Source organism: Malaclemys terrapin, chromosome 13 (assembly GCF_027887155.1).
Source record: "Malaclemys terrapin pileata isolate rMalTer1 chromosome 13, rMalTer1.hap1, whole genome shotgun sequence".
NCBI lineage: Eukaryota > Metazoa > Chordata > Testudines > Emydidae > Malaclemys > Malaclemys terrapin.
The window spans coordinates 40,834,981-40,853,654 of NC_071517.1; the positions used below are offsets into that span (position 1 = coordinate 40,834,981).

Here is an 18,674-nt window from a genome sequence, read left to right on the forward strand (position 1 = left end):
GATTTGCTAAGGGCAAGGGTAGGGTTACCATATCTCATAAATAAAAAAAGAGGACCCTCCACGGGCCATGGCCCCGCCCATTTCCCCACCCTAGCCCCGCCCCAACTCCACCCCTTCCCCCACCCTAACTCCGCCCCCTCCTCCCTCCCACTCCCAGCCGGGGGGAAAGGGCTGCCCCAGTGCTACCAGCATCACAGTTTCCCGGGCAGCCCCCAGACCCTGCGCCCCCAGCCGGCGCTTCCCCAGCGCAGCTGGTGCCCGGGAGGGGAAGCGCCCAGCCGGGGGCGCAGGGTCTGGAGGCTGCCCAGCAAACCGTGAAGCCGGTAGCGCTCGGGCTTTGGGCAGCCCCCTTGCCTCCGGACCCTGTGCCCCCAGCCGGGCACTTCCCCTCCAGGGCTCCGGCGGCTCTGCGTAACACTGTATAAGTTACTCTTATACACTGTATAAGTTACACAGAGCCGAAGAGGAGCAGAGCCTCCACAGCTGGAGGCTCTGCTCCTCTTAGGCTCTGTTTAAGAGCCGGACTGCCCCAGCGCTACCGGCTTTGGGCAGCCCCCGTGCCTCCAGACCCTGCGCCGCCGGAGCCCGGGAGGGGAAGTGCCCGGCTGGGGGCGCAGGGTCTCCAGGCACCGGGCTGCCCGAAGCCGGTAGCGCTGGGGCAGCCCGGCTCTTAAACAGAGCCTCCAGCGGCTGGGGCTCTGTGTAACTGACACTGTGTCAGTTACACACAGCCCCGGCGGCTGGAGGCTCCAGTCCCCGCGGCTCTATTTAAGAGCCGGGCTGCCCGAGAGCTACCGGCTTCGGGCAGCCCCGTGCCTCCAGACCCTGCGCCCCCAGCCGGGCACTTCCCCTCCCGGGCTCCGGCGGCGCAGGGTCTCCAGGCACGGGGCTGCCCGAAGCCGGTAGCGTTCAGGCAGCCGGGCTCTTAAACAGAGCCGCCATTTTCCCGGACATGTTCTGCTTTTTGGCAATTCCCCCCGGACGGGGGTTTGACTGCCGAAAAGCCGGACATGTCCGGGAAAAAGAGGACGTATGGTAACCCTAGGCAAGGGGACCCCCCTGTCCAACTGCAATCTTCCCTTCCAATTGCTTGAATAAACTGTCTCTGCCTTGTTGCTTACAAATGCAGAGTGAAGGTTTGTTTTCTCCCACAGATCTGATACAAAGTTCCTAGATCAAAGGACTTCATACAAAGTTGTATGAAAATAGAGGTTATATGTGGATAGGCTTAATACAAGGTTATATGAAGAGACATAATACAAAAAGTCATATGAAAGTTATGTGAAGATGCTTAATGCAGAGATTTATCTACAATGACCCCATTGAGGGGGTGGAGTTAACAAGCACCCCCTTTGCTCAGTGGGTGGGGGGCAGTGGTTAAGGGACCCCTCTCCTCCCCAACCGAAGGACTGGTATCCTGCTGCTGCCAGATGGAGGGAGAAGTCTCCGGACCACGTGCCCGAGGAGGGCAGTATTTCTGGGGGAGCCGAGCAGTGTGGCCGGCTGCTCCCCAGGGCCAAGGCTCCCCAGGCACAATGTCTTCAGAGTAGGTCTGCAGCAGGCGAACCTGCGGACAGATCGCAGCCCGGAGCCGGGTAGGGCAGCCAGGCAACCCCCCCCTTTACACCTTTGCTGGCTCCACAGAGATATACACAGTGTTAACAACCCGCTTTGCCCCCCTCATCCCCAGGTCCCAGAGCAGGCGGCTGCTCTTGTGCTTGCAAAAAGTCACTGGGGGGGCGCGGAGTCATGTCCCATCAGCGCCACCATCATGTTAAAACACAGGAGGGAGCGGAGTGGCAGGGGGAATTCCCCGCGCAGTGGTTTCTCAGTCGCAGCAGCCGTCAGGGGGGGTTGCTCCTTCCCCCCCCTGGGTGTTACAAGGCCTCACAGAAGCCATATGTGGTGGCCGCAGCCCAAGTCCGACAGCTGGCACCCCAGAGTCCGTGAAGCGGGGGCGGCTGTGTTGGGCGGTTTCACAGGACGTCGGCGGGCTGGGGGGAGGGCCCCGGGCGCTATGGCAGGGGCGGCCCGTTCACTCCAGGATGGTAGAAGGCACAGTTGTTCTCGTACCTGCAGCTGCCTTTCAACTTGAAGTGGCGACACACGGGGCGGCTTGACATGTCTGCGTGAGAGAAAACGGGGCACAGGTCAGCCACGATGGCAGGGCATGGCCAGAGGGGTGGCAGAGCAGGGATGGGGATGGGGAAGAAACTACAGCTCCCAGCATGCAATGCTGCAGCTGAAACGGTCTTCCTTGTTCTCACAGGCCTACAGGGGGCTCTCTGCCACTCTGGGCCCCGCCCCCAAGGAGCAGGGCCTGCAGGATTGAATGGGTGCAATGCATGCTGGGTCTCTCCCATCGGCCCACGCCACCTGCTGGATAAAAATGGGGGAGTGGAGGGGGCACTCACAGGCCCCTCCCACAAAGGGGCAGGGCCATTTCAAAGCCATGGCCCTCTGCTCCCCCTAGAGGGCAAACCAAGCCCCCTGCAATTACCTTTTCTGTAGCCTCCATCATGACCCTGGAAGGGGGGCTCCCCACCTCGCCCCCGGTGGAAAGGGCCTGGGCCGGGCCCTGGGCTGGGGCCACCCCCTCGCATACCCCCCTGGGGGTTTCCTCGCATTCCGCCATCAGGGGGATCCCAGAACTCGCCTTTCTGGGGAGAGGGAGGGCCCATCATCCTGGGCCCACCAGGCATGCCGGGACCTGGGGGCATGTTGGGACCCCCAGGGCCACCATGAGGACCTAGGGGCGGGGAAGAGAGGCACAAAGATTAGAGACCCCCTGTCTGAGCACCAAGGGCAAAAAGACACCTGCTGCCGAACCCCCACCCTACTCCATGCCACACGGTACCTCTTACTGAGCCCCCCACTCTGCAGCACAGAGCCCCTTAGCACCATACTGGGGTATTGGTGCCAGCACAGACTGCCAGGACAGTGTCCCCTACTGAGCCTCCACCTGCTCCTTGCAGCACAGCGCCCCCTAGCACCGCACTGGGGTCAGCAGTCCCTACTGACTCCGGCACACTCCAGCTGAAGGTTGACAGTCCCCCCACCCCTCACCCCACCCCAGCCCCAGAAGATGGTAGCTCCCTGCTTACCAGGCATGGGTCCTGGCCCCTCAGGAGGGAAATGCTGCATGTTCTTTGGTCCAGGTGGGAATCCATTGGCGAGGAGCCCTGGGCCCAGCAGCCCATGGGGTACTGGAAGACAAGAGAGCAGAGGGGTCAAATACAGCCAATGGGGTTACACTTCCCATCCCTTCCCATTCTAACCCAGGACACGTTTACAGGACCACCTCTCCTGGAACCCCCAGAGCAGGAAATCACAGACATGCACTCGCACACCCATGATGTCATCAGGATGCTGGGTGCACCAGCTCTCCCCTGGCCACAGCCATTCGAACCAAGCAAGGTCACGTCCTTCAGATTACCCGCCTGCCAGAGCCCCTAGAGCTGTAAGAGCTGATGGTTTAGAAGTTCCAGGCGCCCCATCGAGACAGACAGAAGGCAAAGAAACAGAAGCCAGAAGGCAACCGGCAGGACATGATTTTCTCCTACCAGCAGGAGGTGGGAACAGGGTCAGTGCCTCCCAACAGGTCTCTTACCTCCTGAGGGCCCCAGGGGCTGTGGCTGGAGGTTGCCAAGCAAGTGTTTGATCTTGTCCGAGTAATCCGGCTGCTTCATTAGCTCCTCCGTCTTGTGGTTGTTGGGCCCGCGCTGTGCAGGGAAGGGAGACAGGAGGGGCAGGGTTAGACAGAGTGTCCCTCCTCCCCCACACTACACCCCCCCCAGCTCTCTCTGACTTCTAACTCTAGGGTGCTGTGCTAGTCCATTAGCCCCTCTAGCTGGGGCCAGGGGCTGGCTTGACCCAACCACTTTGGGAGAAGGGGGTGACAGGAAAGAGTACCACCCCCCAACACGCATCCCCGAACCCCAACTATTGCTCAATTGGTGCATTATCTGAGTTTCCCCTTCCCCCTAAAACGCTGGACCGTCAACCAAGCTGGAGGCAGGGAGACCAGGCCAATGGTCTGCTCCAGCAGTGGTGGGGTGGAAGGGGGTAAGCAATGGCCCGCTCTGGGGATAGATGGGCCAGGGAGGCCCCACCCACAGAGCAGCACAGAGTTTACCCTTTTGGTGGTGGAGCCTCCCATGACAGGGAGCCTATAGGGTCAGTCAGGCTACATGGCAGCTCCAATTACCATGATGGAGGAGAGGATCTCCTGCACGTTCATGGAGGAGCTGGGGTTGGGGCCCTGAGCAGGGCCGGCTCCAGGCACCAGCTTAACAAGCAGCTGCTTGGGGCGGCCAAGGGAAAGGGGCGGCACGTGCGGCAATTCGGGGGCAGCAGGTCCCTCACTCCCGCTCGGAATGAAGGAATTGTCGCCGCCGATCACGATCGCGGCTTTTGTTTTGTTTTGTTTCCTGAACTGCCGCCGCCGATTGCGGCTTTTTTTTTTTTTTTTTTTTGGCTTGGGGTGGCAAAAATGCTGGAGCCGGCCCTGGCCCTGAGGGCTCTGGGGGGGAGTGGGGGCTGGCATCAGGTTGGCCAGCACTGGGGGCAGCTTGGAGGCCCCGGCTTCGTCGGGAGACTGCGAGATGGTGGCCGGGTCGAGTCCTTCCTGGTGAGCGGCCTCGTCCATGGTGCATTCCTGAGTGGGGACAGAGGAGACACTGGAGTCAGGACGGGCTGAGGGCAGGGAGGACGCCCCAGCCTCAGGGGCTGGGGGTCATGGCTGGACGCATAGGTTCCTGGGCCTTTGCCTTTCTCTATCCCATCCCTGTTTATACAGGTAGACAGAGACACAGAGTGGGGAAGGGCCCCCAGTGAGCTGGGATATGAACCCCTTGCTCTAACCCCTAGACCCCTTCCACAGTGAGGAGCAAACCCAGGAGTCCTGACTACCAATCCCCCCGCTCTATCCCAACAGGCCCCCTCCTTCTGTCCCCCAAAGCAGGGTAGAGAACCCGGGGCCCTGGGCCAGATGTACCTTGTCGAGCGGGATGAGTTTGGGCGGCAGGGGTTCGTAAGACTCTGGGTCGGGTTCGTGGGGACTATCTGGAATGCTGCGGAGAGGAGAAATGCTGGTCAGATCTCAGCACCAAGAGACGTGGTCGTAGCCCCCCATTATGGGGCTCTCAGCACAGCCTGATGCCCCCCCGCCTCTTAGCTCCCAGCACAGCCTCACAGGCCAGGTCCACACACCCAGCCAGCATCCACCAGCCATGGGAAGCAAAGATAGAAGGGTCAGAGGGGATCCTGGTGCCCAGCAACCTAGAGAGGCCCCTGGTGGGGTCATCTGCTGGGACCTCTGTGTTCCCTGAGTCAAACAACCAGGTCGACAGGCTCAGAGGCAGCAGCCGCCTCATATGCCGCTAGAGAGGGACAGAGCCATGCTGGATTCAGGTAGGTGGCCTTAAATTTGACACACTGGCTGTTGCACGGTGCAGCCATTAGAGGAGGACAAAGAGCCTACATTGCGCAACTGGGAAATGGTGCCCCGGCCTCGCCCCCAGTATCCTTCCAACCTCTCACCCTGCCCCCCAGGGACACACCCACCACTCCTTGAAGAGGAAGATCTCCGGCAGGATGCCCTTCTCCCTCTTGGCCTGGGTGAACTTCTCGTGGCTGCCGCTGCCCGGCTGCACCAGGGAGCTAGGCAGGTCGATGAGCTTGGGGTAAACCCAGGGCACTTCATTTTCCATGGCACTGTGGCTGAGCCGGCGCGCCGTCTCGAAGGCTTGCCGGTCCTTCAGCATCTCCCGCTTGGCTGCCTCGCCAAAGTCCTTGATCTTGTTCAGGTTGACTGCCGGGGGAGGAGAAGAAATGGGGAGGGGTTTAGTCAGGGGACAGACAGGTCACTGCCATCCAGCCGATGGGAAGGGTGCGACACCCCCACTCCGTAATAGGAGTTCAAAGGCCTCGTATCCCTTTTCCCACCTGCAGAAGCCAGGTAGTCCCCTGGTGCTGGAGCAGAGCTGGCACCCCCTAGAGAGAAAGGCCCCCTGCCCCAGTCCCCTGGCGATAGATGGGAGCTGGTGCCCCCTAGAGGGAAAGGCCCCTGCCCCAGTACTCACCTCGCTCAGTATCATCCAGCTCGAAGTAGAAGTACTCCCGCAGCTTGCTCTCTTCAGGCCAGCTCACTGTCTTCTTCTTACCCTTCTTGGTGAGCCGCGTGGAGTCAGCGGCGCTCTCGGACGGCTTGGTGTCTGAGTTCTGCTCGGACGAGGCTGCGGGGACGGGACACAGAGCGGCTCAGCGATCAGACAAACACACACCACAGAGCCTGGATCTAACAACCGGCACCAATGCCTCCTGAGCCAACCCAGGACCCCCAGGTGAAGACAGCCCTGCCAGCCCCACAGTTAAGCTGACACAGAGGCTGCCCCTCCTCCCCCCCACCAAGGCAGCTGTATCCCAGCTGGCACGGCACACCCGGCCACAAGCATTACAGGTTTTATGGCCTCCTGGGTGGCAACATCAGGTCTGATCCAACACAGCCAGGATGTTGGGCTGACACCTACCACCCGCCCAGGGTTAGCACAACAGAACCCATTGGCTCTAACGCCTTCCCCATCCTTACCGGTCTCCATCAGCTCTGGGACCTCTACTGCCGGCACAGGGGTACCGGGCCGATCCACCTCCATCAGCTCAGATGCAGTAGCGGGTTCTGGTGAGGATGGTTTAGCAGCGCTCGCTTCTGGGGCTGGCTTCCCTTCAAAGGGGCTCGCCTGGGACACAGAGAGAAATGTGGGATCAGTGGGAAGTGAACCAGTAACTCCCAGCCCCTGCACCAGACCCCACTCCCCTCTCATTGCTGAAGTCAGAACCCAGGGGTCCTGCCTCCCAGACCCCTGCTCTAACCAACCAGATCCCCCCACACCCCGAGCTGGGGACAGAACCAAGGGGTCCTGCCTCTCAGCCCTCCCCACGCTAACCCACCATCCCCCACCCAGAGGTGTTTGTACCTTGGCTGCTGTAGGAGACAAGACGTTCTTTTTCTTTTCGATCTTGATCCCCGGGATGGGGGCAGAGTTAAGGGCATCGGGGAAGCCCAAGCCCTCCATTGCTGCAGAGAATGGGGGGGGAACAAAAGAGGTTACACAAACTGAAAGCTCCACACACCTGCAACTTCACATATAATCCTACCCCTCCCCCATGCTATACCCCACTCCCATCCCAGAACCAGGGATAGAACCAAGAGTCCTGACTCTCAGACCCACCCCTGCAACCCCGCTACTCTCACCAACTAGACCTCACTCCCCGCCCAATGCTGAGGACCGAACCCAGGCATCCTGACTACTGGGGCCTCAAATGTACTCACGTTGCACGGGGATGATCTTGACTTTGATTTCCTTGGTGCTGTTGGGGGTGGTGTTCAGAGGTTTGTATTTCTTCTCTACTGGTGGATTGTCTCCAGAGGGGGCGGACGTGCTGTGAGAGGGAAAAGCAGACACGGCACTGAGACGCTGAGGCCACGGCCCAGGAAAGGGATCAGGCAAGGAGCAGGCAAGCCCAGATCACGTGATGATCTGGCATGAAGAGCAGAGAAAGCACAGCACAACCCTAGGGCTGCTTTGCAGGGGGCTGAAGGGGCAAGCAGGGGCGGCTTGGGGAAGGTTACCAATGCTGGACCCGTACTACACACAGGGCCTCGGGCAAATGCCCTCAGCACTCAGTCCTGCCTCCCAGCTCCCCACACTGTAACCCACTAGATCCAACTCCCCTCCCAGATCCAGGGATAGAGCCCAGGAGTCCTGCCTCCCAGTTCCACACAGAGTGCTTCTCAGGGCTGAGGAACAGAGTGTAAAGGTGAGGCAGACAGAGGAAGCCACAGGCGCAAGGTCTGGACGCTTTCCCCAGCGCAGGGCAGGATGCTCAGACCAACCTCTGCCTCTTCATCGGCATCGGCTTCAGGTTGTGTTTTTCAGACACCACTACAGCGCTGAGGTTCTTCTTCAGAGGAACCAGCGAGGGAGTTGCCAATTCCAACCCTACGGCAAAGCAAAACTCAGCTTAGTAGAATACAGCAAGGGGATAAGCCCCACAGATTTCCATAGTATCTCATCTGCAAGGATCCCAAAGGATTTTTATGTTGGGATTGGTCACGCAGCAGAGAAATGCAGCCACCAACTGGCCATGTGTTATGTCCAGGTGGCAAGCCTCACAGGAAATAACTCATAGATTATCAGGATTGGAAGGGACCTCAGGAGGTCATCTAGTCCAACCCCCTGCTCAAAGCAGGACCAATCCCCAGACAGATTTTTACCCCAGATCCCTACATGGCCCCCTCAAGGATTAAACTCTCAACCCTGGGTTTAGCAGGCCAACGCTCAAACCACTGAGCTATCCCATCTCATGCAGAGATGAATAGAGTCCTTAGGTCAGTTTCACTGCAGAGATGGTGCATTAGACTTGCAAAGAGTCTCTTTCAGATTCACTTCATCAGGTGAACAATAGGCTTTTCAAGTAACCTTCTATTTCCTAAACATCGATGGTAATTAATTACATGGATTAAAATAAGGTAACTATCCATAAAGCAGTTAATACACAGTTTACCAATGACAGTATTACACCCAAGTTTTATCTATATGTTAATATTTCCTTTCCATCTCAGATTTAACATACAGCCCTAGACAGGAACCCTTTCGTTACACTGTGAACCTCTAACAAGATGTGACTAAACATAGACTAATACAATTAATATCTTCTTCCAGTTCTTTAACCATAAAAGTTTACATTTCAAAACTCTAGGTTATCTAATGTGGAAGGGCCCTAATTTCCATTTACACACATTTCTAACATGTGTCTAAAGGGTGAATCTGGGTCAATTAGCCTGCAAGTTGCTTAACCCTTTCTGGCCCCGTGTCACAGAAGTTTAGACCTTGTGTGGATTCTCCCATGTTTAGTGAGGTGTGATCTCTGTGTGAAACATTTTCCACAGTCCAAGCACTTATGGGGTCTCTCTCCTGTGTGGATCCTCTGATGTAAAACAAGGGATGATCTGATTCTGAAACTTTTCCCACAATCCAAACACTTATGGGGTCTCTCTCCAGTGTGGATTCCCTGATGTTTAACAAGATCTGACCAACACATGAAAAACTTTTCCCACAGACGAAACACTTATGTGGGCTCTCGTGTGTGGATTCTCTGATGTGTAATTAGTTCTGACTTCCAAATGAAACATTTCCTGCACTGAAGGCATTGAGAGGGTTTTTCTTCTGTGTGGCGTCTCCCATGGTTATTAAAGTCTAAGCGGTTATTGAAGCTTTCCCCACGGTTCAAGCATTGGGAGGATTTCTCTCCAGTATGGATTGTTTGATGTGTTACAAGCTGTGAGCTCGGAATGAATCTTTTCCCACACTGCAGGCAGTGCCAGGGTGTCTCTTCCTTGTCTGCTGAGCTCTGGGATCCTTGTCTCCTCCCCCACAGTTAATAGATTCAGCCACTTTCTGCCCTAGGTGGTTTCCCAGCAGCTTCTCTGGGTGGTTTCCCAGGTGGTTACCCAGCAGCCTCTCTGACCTCTGCCCATTTTCCCAGGCTTCTCCCTGTTCCAAGCAGTGGAAAAAATTCCATGCAGCACTTCCCATAAAGGTCTCCTGTGATTCCACTTTACCAGGAACTTCTGCATCATGATTCTCCTCTTCATTCTCACTCATTCTCTCATGATGAGCTGGGAGAGAGATAATCCAGACAGGAGTCATTGTGCTGGGGAGAAAGAGGAATAGCACAAAGGGAAAACCGAACACAAAGACTGAACAATTGGATTCTGCCTCCACTTCTCACCTAAACACTCACAGGGAAGGAAATCTGGAAAGGAAACTCCTGCAACTTTTTCCTTCATTCCCCAGATGGTTTCTGTGTCAGTCCTCACCTGTGTGGGCGCCTCTCGGGATCTCTCTTTCCTCGCAGACCTGGAGATCGGGCACCCACGGCTCTTCCCCTCGTTCCAGCCAGGTGATCAGTTCAGGTTTGGGAATGGGAAATCCTGCGCAGGGGGTGAAATCAGACCATATCCGGGTGTTACGGGGTGCTCCATATGCTGAAAATATGCTTATCATTATGAATATGACATAACTGGAACATGCTTTATGCAAAAGGTCCCATTTAAGGGATCATTGGAAAGGTTGTAATCTACTGAATATGGTTTTCCTATTTGGATGTATGCATCATTCTTGGATTTAAAATTAAGTGAGGAGACCCCTGCTTATCACCCAAGATGTCTGCTGCAACTAACAGATACTGAACAGGGGAAAGGATTGGGCCCAGATTAGAAACAAGTCTAGTCTGTGAAAAACTTACGGAAACTTATGTGAGGGTAAGAAATTATTATTTGTAACCAGTTTCTTAGCGTATTAAGCTGAGCCTTGCATGTTTGCTTTATTTTGCTTAGTGACTTTCTTTGTTCTATTACTTAAAACAACTACTTTTTATACTTAATACATTTTGCGTATTAATAAACCCAATGTAAGTAATTGTTACTGGTGGGGAGGGGGCAAACAATTTGTGCATCTCACTCTTTTAGTGATAAAGAGGGTGAACACTTAGGAAGTTACCCTGTATAACCTTTATACAGAGTACGACGGATTTATCTGGGGTTTAGATCCTATTGGGGCTGGGTATCTGAGTGCTGGAGATAGGTATCTTGCTGTGCTGTTTTCAGTTAAGATTTGCAGCTTGGGGGCGTAGCCCGGACCCTGAATCTGTGCTGTAGCAGGTTAGCGTGTCTGGTTCAACAAGAGAGGGTACTGGGGGCCCAAGCTGGCAGGGAAAACGGGCTCAGTGGTCATTTCAGCACATCAGGTTACAGTCCCAAGGGGGTCTCTGTGACTGAACTCTTCATACAAGGCGCATGGAGCATTGGGGGAGTGTCTGTCACAAAGGGCATTGTGTGAACGGAACCTGTCCCCGTGCTCTGCTGGTGGGAATATGGAACCTAAGAGGACAGGAACATGGTCACTGAGCCGCCTTGGGGGAGGCAGGTGTCTGGGGAGGTGACAGGAATTTTTACACCCTCACTAGGAGTTCCCAGGATCTGTGCTCTCTGGGGGACTTGCTGACACACACACAGCTCTGGTGTTAAACCTTTGCCTATTTCTAAACCTGCAGAGCCCAGAGCCCTCCCCATGGCTGGAGCTATTTCGAAGAAGGGAGGTGAACAGGGATTCTGTGTGTGACTGGGAATCAATACAGACAGGACAATGAACAAATTCTGTCCCTTTGAAACATGGAGGGATGGAGATTTGCTAGCATGTCCTTTAGTTTTTGACACCTGTATCCCACTGGAGAGGGCACGAAGATGCAAGTCTCTCACATGGCAGCTGTGCATTATGGAACCCATTCGCCTCTGATCTAACTCACCAGGGAAGAACCTGACCAGAGTCTGACACGCAGACCCCACAGCTTCTAATAACCAAGGGGACAGGAATCCCTTACCCAGCGAGGTCACCATCTCATAATTCTCCTGCATGACGTCCCTGTAGAGGGCTCTCTGAGTGGGGTCCAGCAGAGCCCACTGCCCCTGGGTGAAATACACAGCCACATCCTCGAAGGTCACCGGCATCTGAAACAACAAGAGTCCCCCGCTCAGCACCTGCTGCCCCAGTCACAAACCCACTAGTCACAGGGAAAGGAAATAAAAACTCAAAGCTCTGGGAGGGCCAGAGTAGCAAAATCAGACCCCTACTGTTCAGAGCAGCCAGGAGGCTTCAGGAGGCTTGGCACGGCAGAGACCACAGACTTGGTCTGGCAGTGCCTGCTGGCCCGGGTACCCCCACTCTGGTTTTGGTTCCCCCGCCCCCTGGTCTTTATCTCCTTCGGTTCCCTGAGAGCCACACTCCCGGCACTCCTGCCGGAGGGTCCTTTGGTGCCACACAGCCAACATTCCTTGAGGTGCTCGGCTTGTTGTCTAGTTTTCTTTCCCTTCTGCCCCCTTCCCCCAGCACCACAGGAGGGGGGGTCCTTGTACTTGTTGGGGTTCGACCCTCTCTTCACCCCCCTCTGCTCCTTCTATTGGGTGTCCCCTACCCCCTTCCTCCGGCTCCCCATGCCGGCTCCGGGCTTCACCCGATGGGGGTCCCCAATCGCCTCCCAGTAGGGCAGGGTAGGGCAAGTTCTTTACTAATCCTACCCGTTGCCACAGGAAGCGTTCCTGGGCCTCCATAGGCGCCCGGGCCATCTCATACCTCTGGGTGTCCCCATGGACAGCAGGGTCATTTTGCCCCTGGAATCACCCAGTGCGGCTTAACTAATCCCTTCCACACCAGTGAGCAGGTGGAGGCGGAGTCTACTACCCCCCTCTGGGGCTCTTCCCCCCCCCCCCCCCAGCAACACTGGTATCATAGTCAGGGGCTGTCTCCCCGATCTCCTCCGTCCCCCAGTCCACCCACAAAAGTCCGCAGCCCACACTCCATTTGTGGACAGTCCTGTTTCTTATGGCCCGACTGCAGGCTGGCCCCGGGTCTGACCCCCTCTTGGGAGCAGCGTCCAGCGGGCTTCCTCCTGGTCCTGCCCCCTTACTGGGCTTCACCACCCGCCTGGGCCCCTCTGCTTCTACATATTCTTCTGTTAGCGGGACGGCATCCGCCACCTGGGCTGGATGATATTTTCAGAACCACACCTGCACCGGGAGCCCCAAGAGGAATTGTTCTAAGATTATTTGATCCATTACCTCCTCCGTGGTTTGGGCTGTGGGCCTCAGCCAGTGGGTGGCCCAATCGGTCAGTCTCTGGGTGAATGCCCTGGGCCGCAGACCCTCCGTCCAGCGGGCCCGCCCGGAACCACTGACGGTATCTCTCGGTTGAGAGTCCTACCCGGTCCAGCATTGTGGCCTTTACCTCATCATAGTCCCTCGCCTGGGTTTCGCCCAATGCGGCTTGGGCCTCTCCCCCCAGGTACAGGGCTAGCCGCAAGGCCCAGGTTGCCTGCTCCCAACTGGCCACCATAGCCACCCGTTCGAATGTCCCCAGGAACACATCGGGGTCATCCGTGGGACTCATCTTGCAAAGCCCCCACTTTGGCGGCCTGGTTCCATCCCCAGATGCCGGACTCACCACCCTCTGTAGCATCTGCTGCTGGGCTGCCGACTGCTCCCCGATGAACTCCTGAAGGGCCCGTTGTTGGTCCGCCTGCCATGTCATCAGCGCCTGTCTGTCCGCCTGCTGGGCCTGCTGCATCTCCTGCACGGTGCTCACCAGCCACTTCAAGGTCTCCCCCACGGCAGCCACAAATAGCCGTAACTAGGGAGATCCCGGACAAGCCCCCAGGGTCACAGGGTCCACGCAGGTTTCCACCCTCTGTGTTTGGGCTGGTGTAGTAGAGTCCTCCACGCCTTCTTTTGCTGGTTCACCCGTGTCTTTATTTACAGTGCTGGTGCAGTTCCCAGATCCCCTGACAGATAGAGACCCCCAGACCCTCCCCAGGGTCTCCTGGTCCTTGAGGCTTCCTTACTGGGTAAGGAGACCGCAACACTGCCCTCCTGTCCCCTCTCAGGCTCGCCTCCTGATTGAGCTTTGCCCAGGGCTTTTACAGCCTTCCTGGTGCCTCAGCCCCGCTGCCAGCACTTAGCTCAGCACGCTCCTCTGGGCCAGCCCTCGTTAGGGCTTGCAGCTGGGCTCCCTGCTGAATACCTGTGACTCTGCCCCCGGTCTCCAGGCCAGAAAACAGGCCACAGCCAGCATTTTGGCAGGGTTCAAAAGGGGTTTACCCCTGCCCTGCCACACGGGTGAATGTCCCTCTCCCCCACTGCCGCCAATGGTCCTACTCAGAAAATCAGCAGGTTTATCACACCCTGTCTCCTCCCTGCTTCTCTCTCCCCCTTCCCAGCAGCTCCCTGAAAATCCCCTACCTGAGCTGGCTCCATCACAGCCATTTCCCTTCCCTGTCTCCTGGCAGACGAGACGATCTGGAGTGAAATGTGGACGTGATTCCTCCGCCTGTCGGGGCGAGAGGGGCGATGGGGGAGGTTACAGAAGGAGCTGGAGTCCATGTCACACCCCGATTCCCCCCAGGCTCTTCAGACCCTCCCAGTAACAGCATCTCTGAGCCAAATGCTAGAAAAAGAGCAGAATCAAAGAGGCCACTGTGGGGGACTTAAGACTCCTCATTTGAGATTCACGACGCTGTTTTTCCATTTTTCCATATAAATCAAAATATGCATTAAACTGGCCTTGCCCAACCTTATTGGCCAGAAGTGCGCCTCTGAGGTGCACAATCTTGTCAAGGTCAAAACTTCCCTCTGAGGGAAACTGTAATTTTGGGTCATCTCTGATAGACCAATTCCATTTCTCCAGAAACTTGCAAGTGAAAGGACTGTAATTTGTGTGCATGTAGTACACGGGAGTGCCTTTTGGCAGGACGGGGATCATTTTGGACCCACCACCTCCGATTTTCACTCTGGTCACTCACACAGGAAAGGCTTATTGAGGACGTCCACGAACCTCCTACACCCCCTTCTGCAAAGAGCGTCGGCTAGTCTCAGAGAGAATGGCGCCGCTCACTCTGATGCTTCAGGCGAAATGGTCAGACCAGTCAGTGGCTCATAGACCGCCTTCAGGCGGGGAGGGGAAAGGGAGGAAAGAGGTTACGGAAAAGGAGGTCTCCCCCGATCTTGGTTCTGGAGCGGATAATGCGCCTTACTCCAGTCCAGAGGATCGAACAGAGCTCATGGACTGTCCGAGGATGGGGAAAAGGATGGGGGGTCACACAATCCTAGACCCAGGCAGGCCCCTCGCCAGTCAGGCCATGCAGAGCCACCCTGCCTCGGGCAGGACCCTTTTTTCAGCCCTACTAGTTACAGTCACAGGGCTTGCTTTAGAGACATCTCCGGCCATGAGCTTATGGGCTTTGCAGAGAGCTCTGGGGGTCTCCCTGTGATCTTCACTCAAACGCGCACACACACAGAAAGTCCTACCTAGCAACACCCGTGGCTCTTCCTGGGGCAATACAGGAGGGCATCAGGCGTGTCTGGCAGCAAAAGGGTCCGGATCCAGCACGCAACTCACCCAAACCCAGAGCCTACGGGCAGTCCTCCACCGGAAACCCAAAATAGAGATTTAAAAGGTCTCTCACCTTTCAGATGGCGCCCGGGTCCGGTGGGGAACGGTCCGCGGTCCTCCGGTTCGGCGGTATACCATGGATCCGAGTCATGGCACAAGAAATTGTCATGGAAATTAACCACGCATTGTGTTTAGATCAGAACAGCCGGCGGCTCCTTTATTATAATACAAGCATGCAGGGAGAGACAGCTGAGAAGCAACGCTCCGAGCTGTTCCACAAAGAAAAAAAGAACACAGAAGCTTATATAGATCTATAGCAACATCCAGATGAGCACACTTGCTCATTAATGCTTCCTTGTTAGTAACACAGCAAAAAGATTTTCTAGTCCAAACAGGTGTGTTTTTTTCCTTCTGTGGTTAGCGGCTTCCTTACGGTTAGCTGTTGCAATTGCATTTCTCTGAGCTTCCTCATCACCCCTCCTGTCCTTTTATCACAGACACAGTTACCTTGACAAGAGTTTAGGCCCACTTGACTTTGCTTTTACAAGCCGTTTTAGTCTGTATCAGCAAAAACAACCAGGAGTCCTTGTGGCACTTTAGAGACTAACAAACTTATTTCATGGGCTAGAACCACGAAAGCTTATCCCCAAATAAATGTGTTAGTCTCTAAGTTGCCACAAGGACTCCTCATTGTTATTTCTCTTTTTTTAATAAATCCAACGTAAACTGGGAGCAATGTGTGCTCAGGAAGGGAGGGCGTGTGTGTGGATATTTGCCTTGTAACTAGGCACTGCCAGGGAAATGTAACTTGGACAGATGGCATTGTCTGTTACCCCGTCGTACATGGGGATGGTCATATTGGTGAGTCTGTGACTGCGATGCTCACAAAGGTGTGACGCAGTCTGGCAGGTGTAACAAAAACATATTAAGCTCACTTCATTTGTTTGATGAGGTTTGAGACCAGCCCGTGAAATCAGTCAGCACTGCCCTCAAATTACAACATTACAATAGAAACAGGAACTGTTACAGTGTCCCCGGGAGATGCGATTGCTGAAGCTACTCGCAACTATTCATATTTCCCATGATGATTTGCCATTACAAATATGAATTCCATGGCAGATTGACGTCCCTCCGCACAACGCTGATGAAGCTTAGGATGAAGAGCTCAGAGTAATAAAAAGAATATTTTCAGAAGGAACTAATGTGCAGGAGTGAAACTGCCCAGACTGGATTCCAAGAGGAGTGAAACTCGGGGAACAGGGACAGTGGCTGGGACACACTGGTGAAGCGCTGGGCGGCTTTACACAGACACAGGAACTGAGACCTGGATTCTTTAAACATTCGAAGCAGGTGTGACAGTGAGATCTTTGTGGGGGTGTCTGTAAATATTTCATTGGATCAAGTCTCCTTTAGCAGCTCAGTAACATCTTATACAGGGGGGAGCGGCCCTGTCCGGGTTCTGCGATGCACTGGGCCTTTAAGGACACGGCCCTGGGAAATGGGAGTTAGATCTGGTAAACGGGGGAGGAAAAGCCCCGCCCCCCCCCCTTTTTTTTTTTGCAACCACTGCAGCTGGCTAAACCCATCTGGAGGAACTTTTATCCCCTCTGCCCCTCATTTTCCTGGGTTTCCCCCCCCGGCCCTGCCTGGCAGGGTCTGTGCCCCGGCTCTCACCCCCCACCTGCTCCCCACTTGTCTTTTTCCCGGGCTCCCCCCGCCCCGCACACACCGGGAGCTGGCGGCCCCTTTCCCGGGCCCAGGGCGGGAATCGCAGCCAGCTCCGCTGGGAGCAGCCTGGGGCCAAACCTCCCCCTGCAGCCCGGGGGTGACGGGGGGGGGGCGGGTCTCTCTCACCTTCCCTCCGAGCGGGGCCCCCTGGGGCAGGGGCCGGGCCGGGAAGGGGCCTGGCCGGGCTGGGGGCTCTGCCCTGGGAGAGGCTCCTGGGGAGCAGCGGGAAGGGCCCTGCTGGAGATTCCCCTCTCCCGGCTGCAGCCCGGGCTCCGGGCTCCGGGCTCCCAGCACCAGCCGCCGGGGCTCGGGGATCTCGCCGGGAGCCTGGAGCCAGAGTCCCCGCAGCGGCTGCGAGTCACTTCCTGCTGCCGGGCCTGAGCCCAGCGATCGCTCCCCCCAGAGCCGCCTCCCAGCTGCTCCTGGGTCCTAGCGATAAACCCACCGCGCTGCAGCATCTCTGTGTCCGGCTCCTCTTCCACTCACAGGCTCCCATCACGACACCTAGCCCAGGGGTTCTCTCAAACAAATTTTTGCGGCTGCTCAAAGCTCAGCCCATGGGGCCTCGTCCTCCATAGACTGTAATGTGAAGAGATACACAAGCATTGTATAGATGGGGAAACTGAGGCAGGAAGAGGGCTGGTTCAATAAGCCCCTATTCAGTGGCTGTAAGGGCCAATGCAGACCTTAGCAGCAACTAGGCAAGTCCTGAGCTCCAGCCAGAGCTGCATCCCTCTTCTAATGGTCCTAAGAGGCTTTGCCAGGGTGCAGCGTATAAGAGATGCAGCTTCACCCTGGCCAAATCCTTCTATCCCTTTCCACCCCTTCCTCCTCCAGCCTGTCCATGCCCCAACCCCACTCCCTCCCGCCCCTCCCAGGAGCACTCCCTGTGCCTGCAGCTGCTGGGGAGGAGGCACAAACAGCCGTGCTAGCCGGCACAGCAGCCAGAGCACAATGATGGGCTGGGTCCAAACGTCAAGAATCTCTTTTGATTTAGGGTCCAAATTTGGGTCCTGACCTAAGTGCTGAGGGGCTGGTTCTCCAAGGGGCTGGGCACCCGCAGCGCCCACTGACTCCGGCTGCAGCTGCGAATGCAGGTGGACCACGTGTCCTGGGTAGTAAGAGGAGGCCCTGAGATATAAACCCTTATCAGAGGCCCAATACGAGGCTTGAGGCCTGAACTAAAGTAATGGTCAAGACGTTGCTAACATAAAGCAAAGTTAAGCTGTGAGCCAGAGGCAGGCCCTGCTCGCAGAAGCTGGCAAGGAAAGGGCTGATGCTGCAAAAAGAGACATACCTAAAAAGTACTGAACACTAGATAGCAGAACACTCCAATACTTGTACATTCCACACATAACAAGGAACAGGCCGACACATCCCAATGACAGGGCCAAAAGGGGAATATGATGGATAGAGTTGTTTTGATCGAACCAACATGTCCAAGGTGAGAGGCGGCACCTTACTACGTAGAGGGGTTGTACCTTGCTGCGTAGAGGGGTTGCACCTCAATACGTCAGGAGTGATGTGTAACTTGTTTGTATCTGTGTATAAGAATGCATCCCTGGGGCGGTGTCTGGGTCCGGCCGAGGGGGTAGTGGAAAGTCCCGCCACTAACTGAGCTGGGTCCATTGCCAAGAGGCACCTATTAGTAGTATGCCCGGTAGACTAAGTAATCTACGGGGAACTGCAATTGTGTCCGAGGTCGCAATAAACCTCGTCGACGTGACTTTGCATCTTACTAGACTCTGTGGTTATTGGGGGTTCTCGTCGGGTTTGCTGTGTCAGCTATCTGCAGAGCTGGGACAGCACACAGAGGGAACACACGCACGCAGCCGAGTGATATCAGCATTGGAGAAAGCAGCGCACCACACCGGTAGCATCTGACAACACCCTGAACTCCTGTATTTCGAGGAGATAAACGAAGACACACAAAATTAGGCCACT

General features: G+C 55.9%; 1 protein-coding gene across 6 annotated transcripts; it reads right to left on the reverse strand.

The window, feature by feature from the left end:
* Window positions 1–1,050: 1,050 nt before the first annotated feature.
* On the reverse strand, window positions 1,051–17,054 carry LOC128847503 (serine/threonine-protein phosphatase 1 regulatory subunit 10-like). 6 transcript variants are annotated; one of them, XM_054046975.1, is made up of 18 exons: window positions 16,857–17,054; window positions 15,076–15,271; window positions 13,853–13,940; window positions 13,059–13,244; window positions 11,443–11,569; window positions 9,881–9,994; window positions 7,895–8,000; window positions 7,331–7,440; window positions 6,975–7,075; window positions 6,590–6,737; window positions 6,084–6,236; window positions 5,566–5,812; window positions 4,997–5,072; window positions 4,208–4,657; window positions 3,611–3,722; window positions 3,105–3,206; window positions 2,657–2,749; window positions 1,051–2,125 (listed from the first exon to the last, which is right to left on the reverse strand). In XM_054046975.1, exons 2-18 carry the CDS (start codon window positions 15,138–15,140, stop codon window positions 2,016–2,018), a joined length of 2,388 nt encoding a protein of 795 aa, XP_053902950.1. In that variant the 5' UTR covers window positions 15,141–15,271; window positions 16,857–17,054; the 3' UTR covers window positions 1,051–2,015. The 6 variants fall into 6 exon arrangements, with proteins under 6 accessions (XP_053902950.1, XP_053902947.1, XP_053902948.1 ...); XM_054046972.1 differs by having other exon boundaries at window positions 2,501–2,749; window positions 16,857–17,053; XM_054046973.1 differs by having other exon boundaries at window positions 2,501–2,749; window positions 15,076–16,493; window positions 16,857–17,053.
* Between the last annotated feature and the right edge of the window lie 1,620 nt (window positions 17,055–18,674).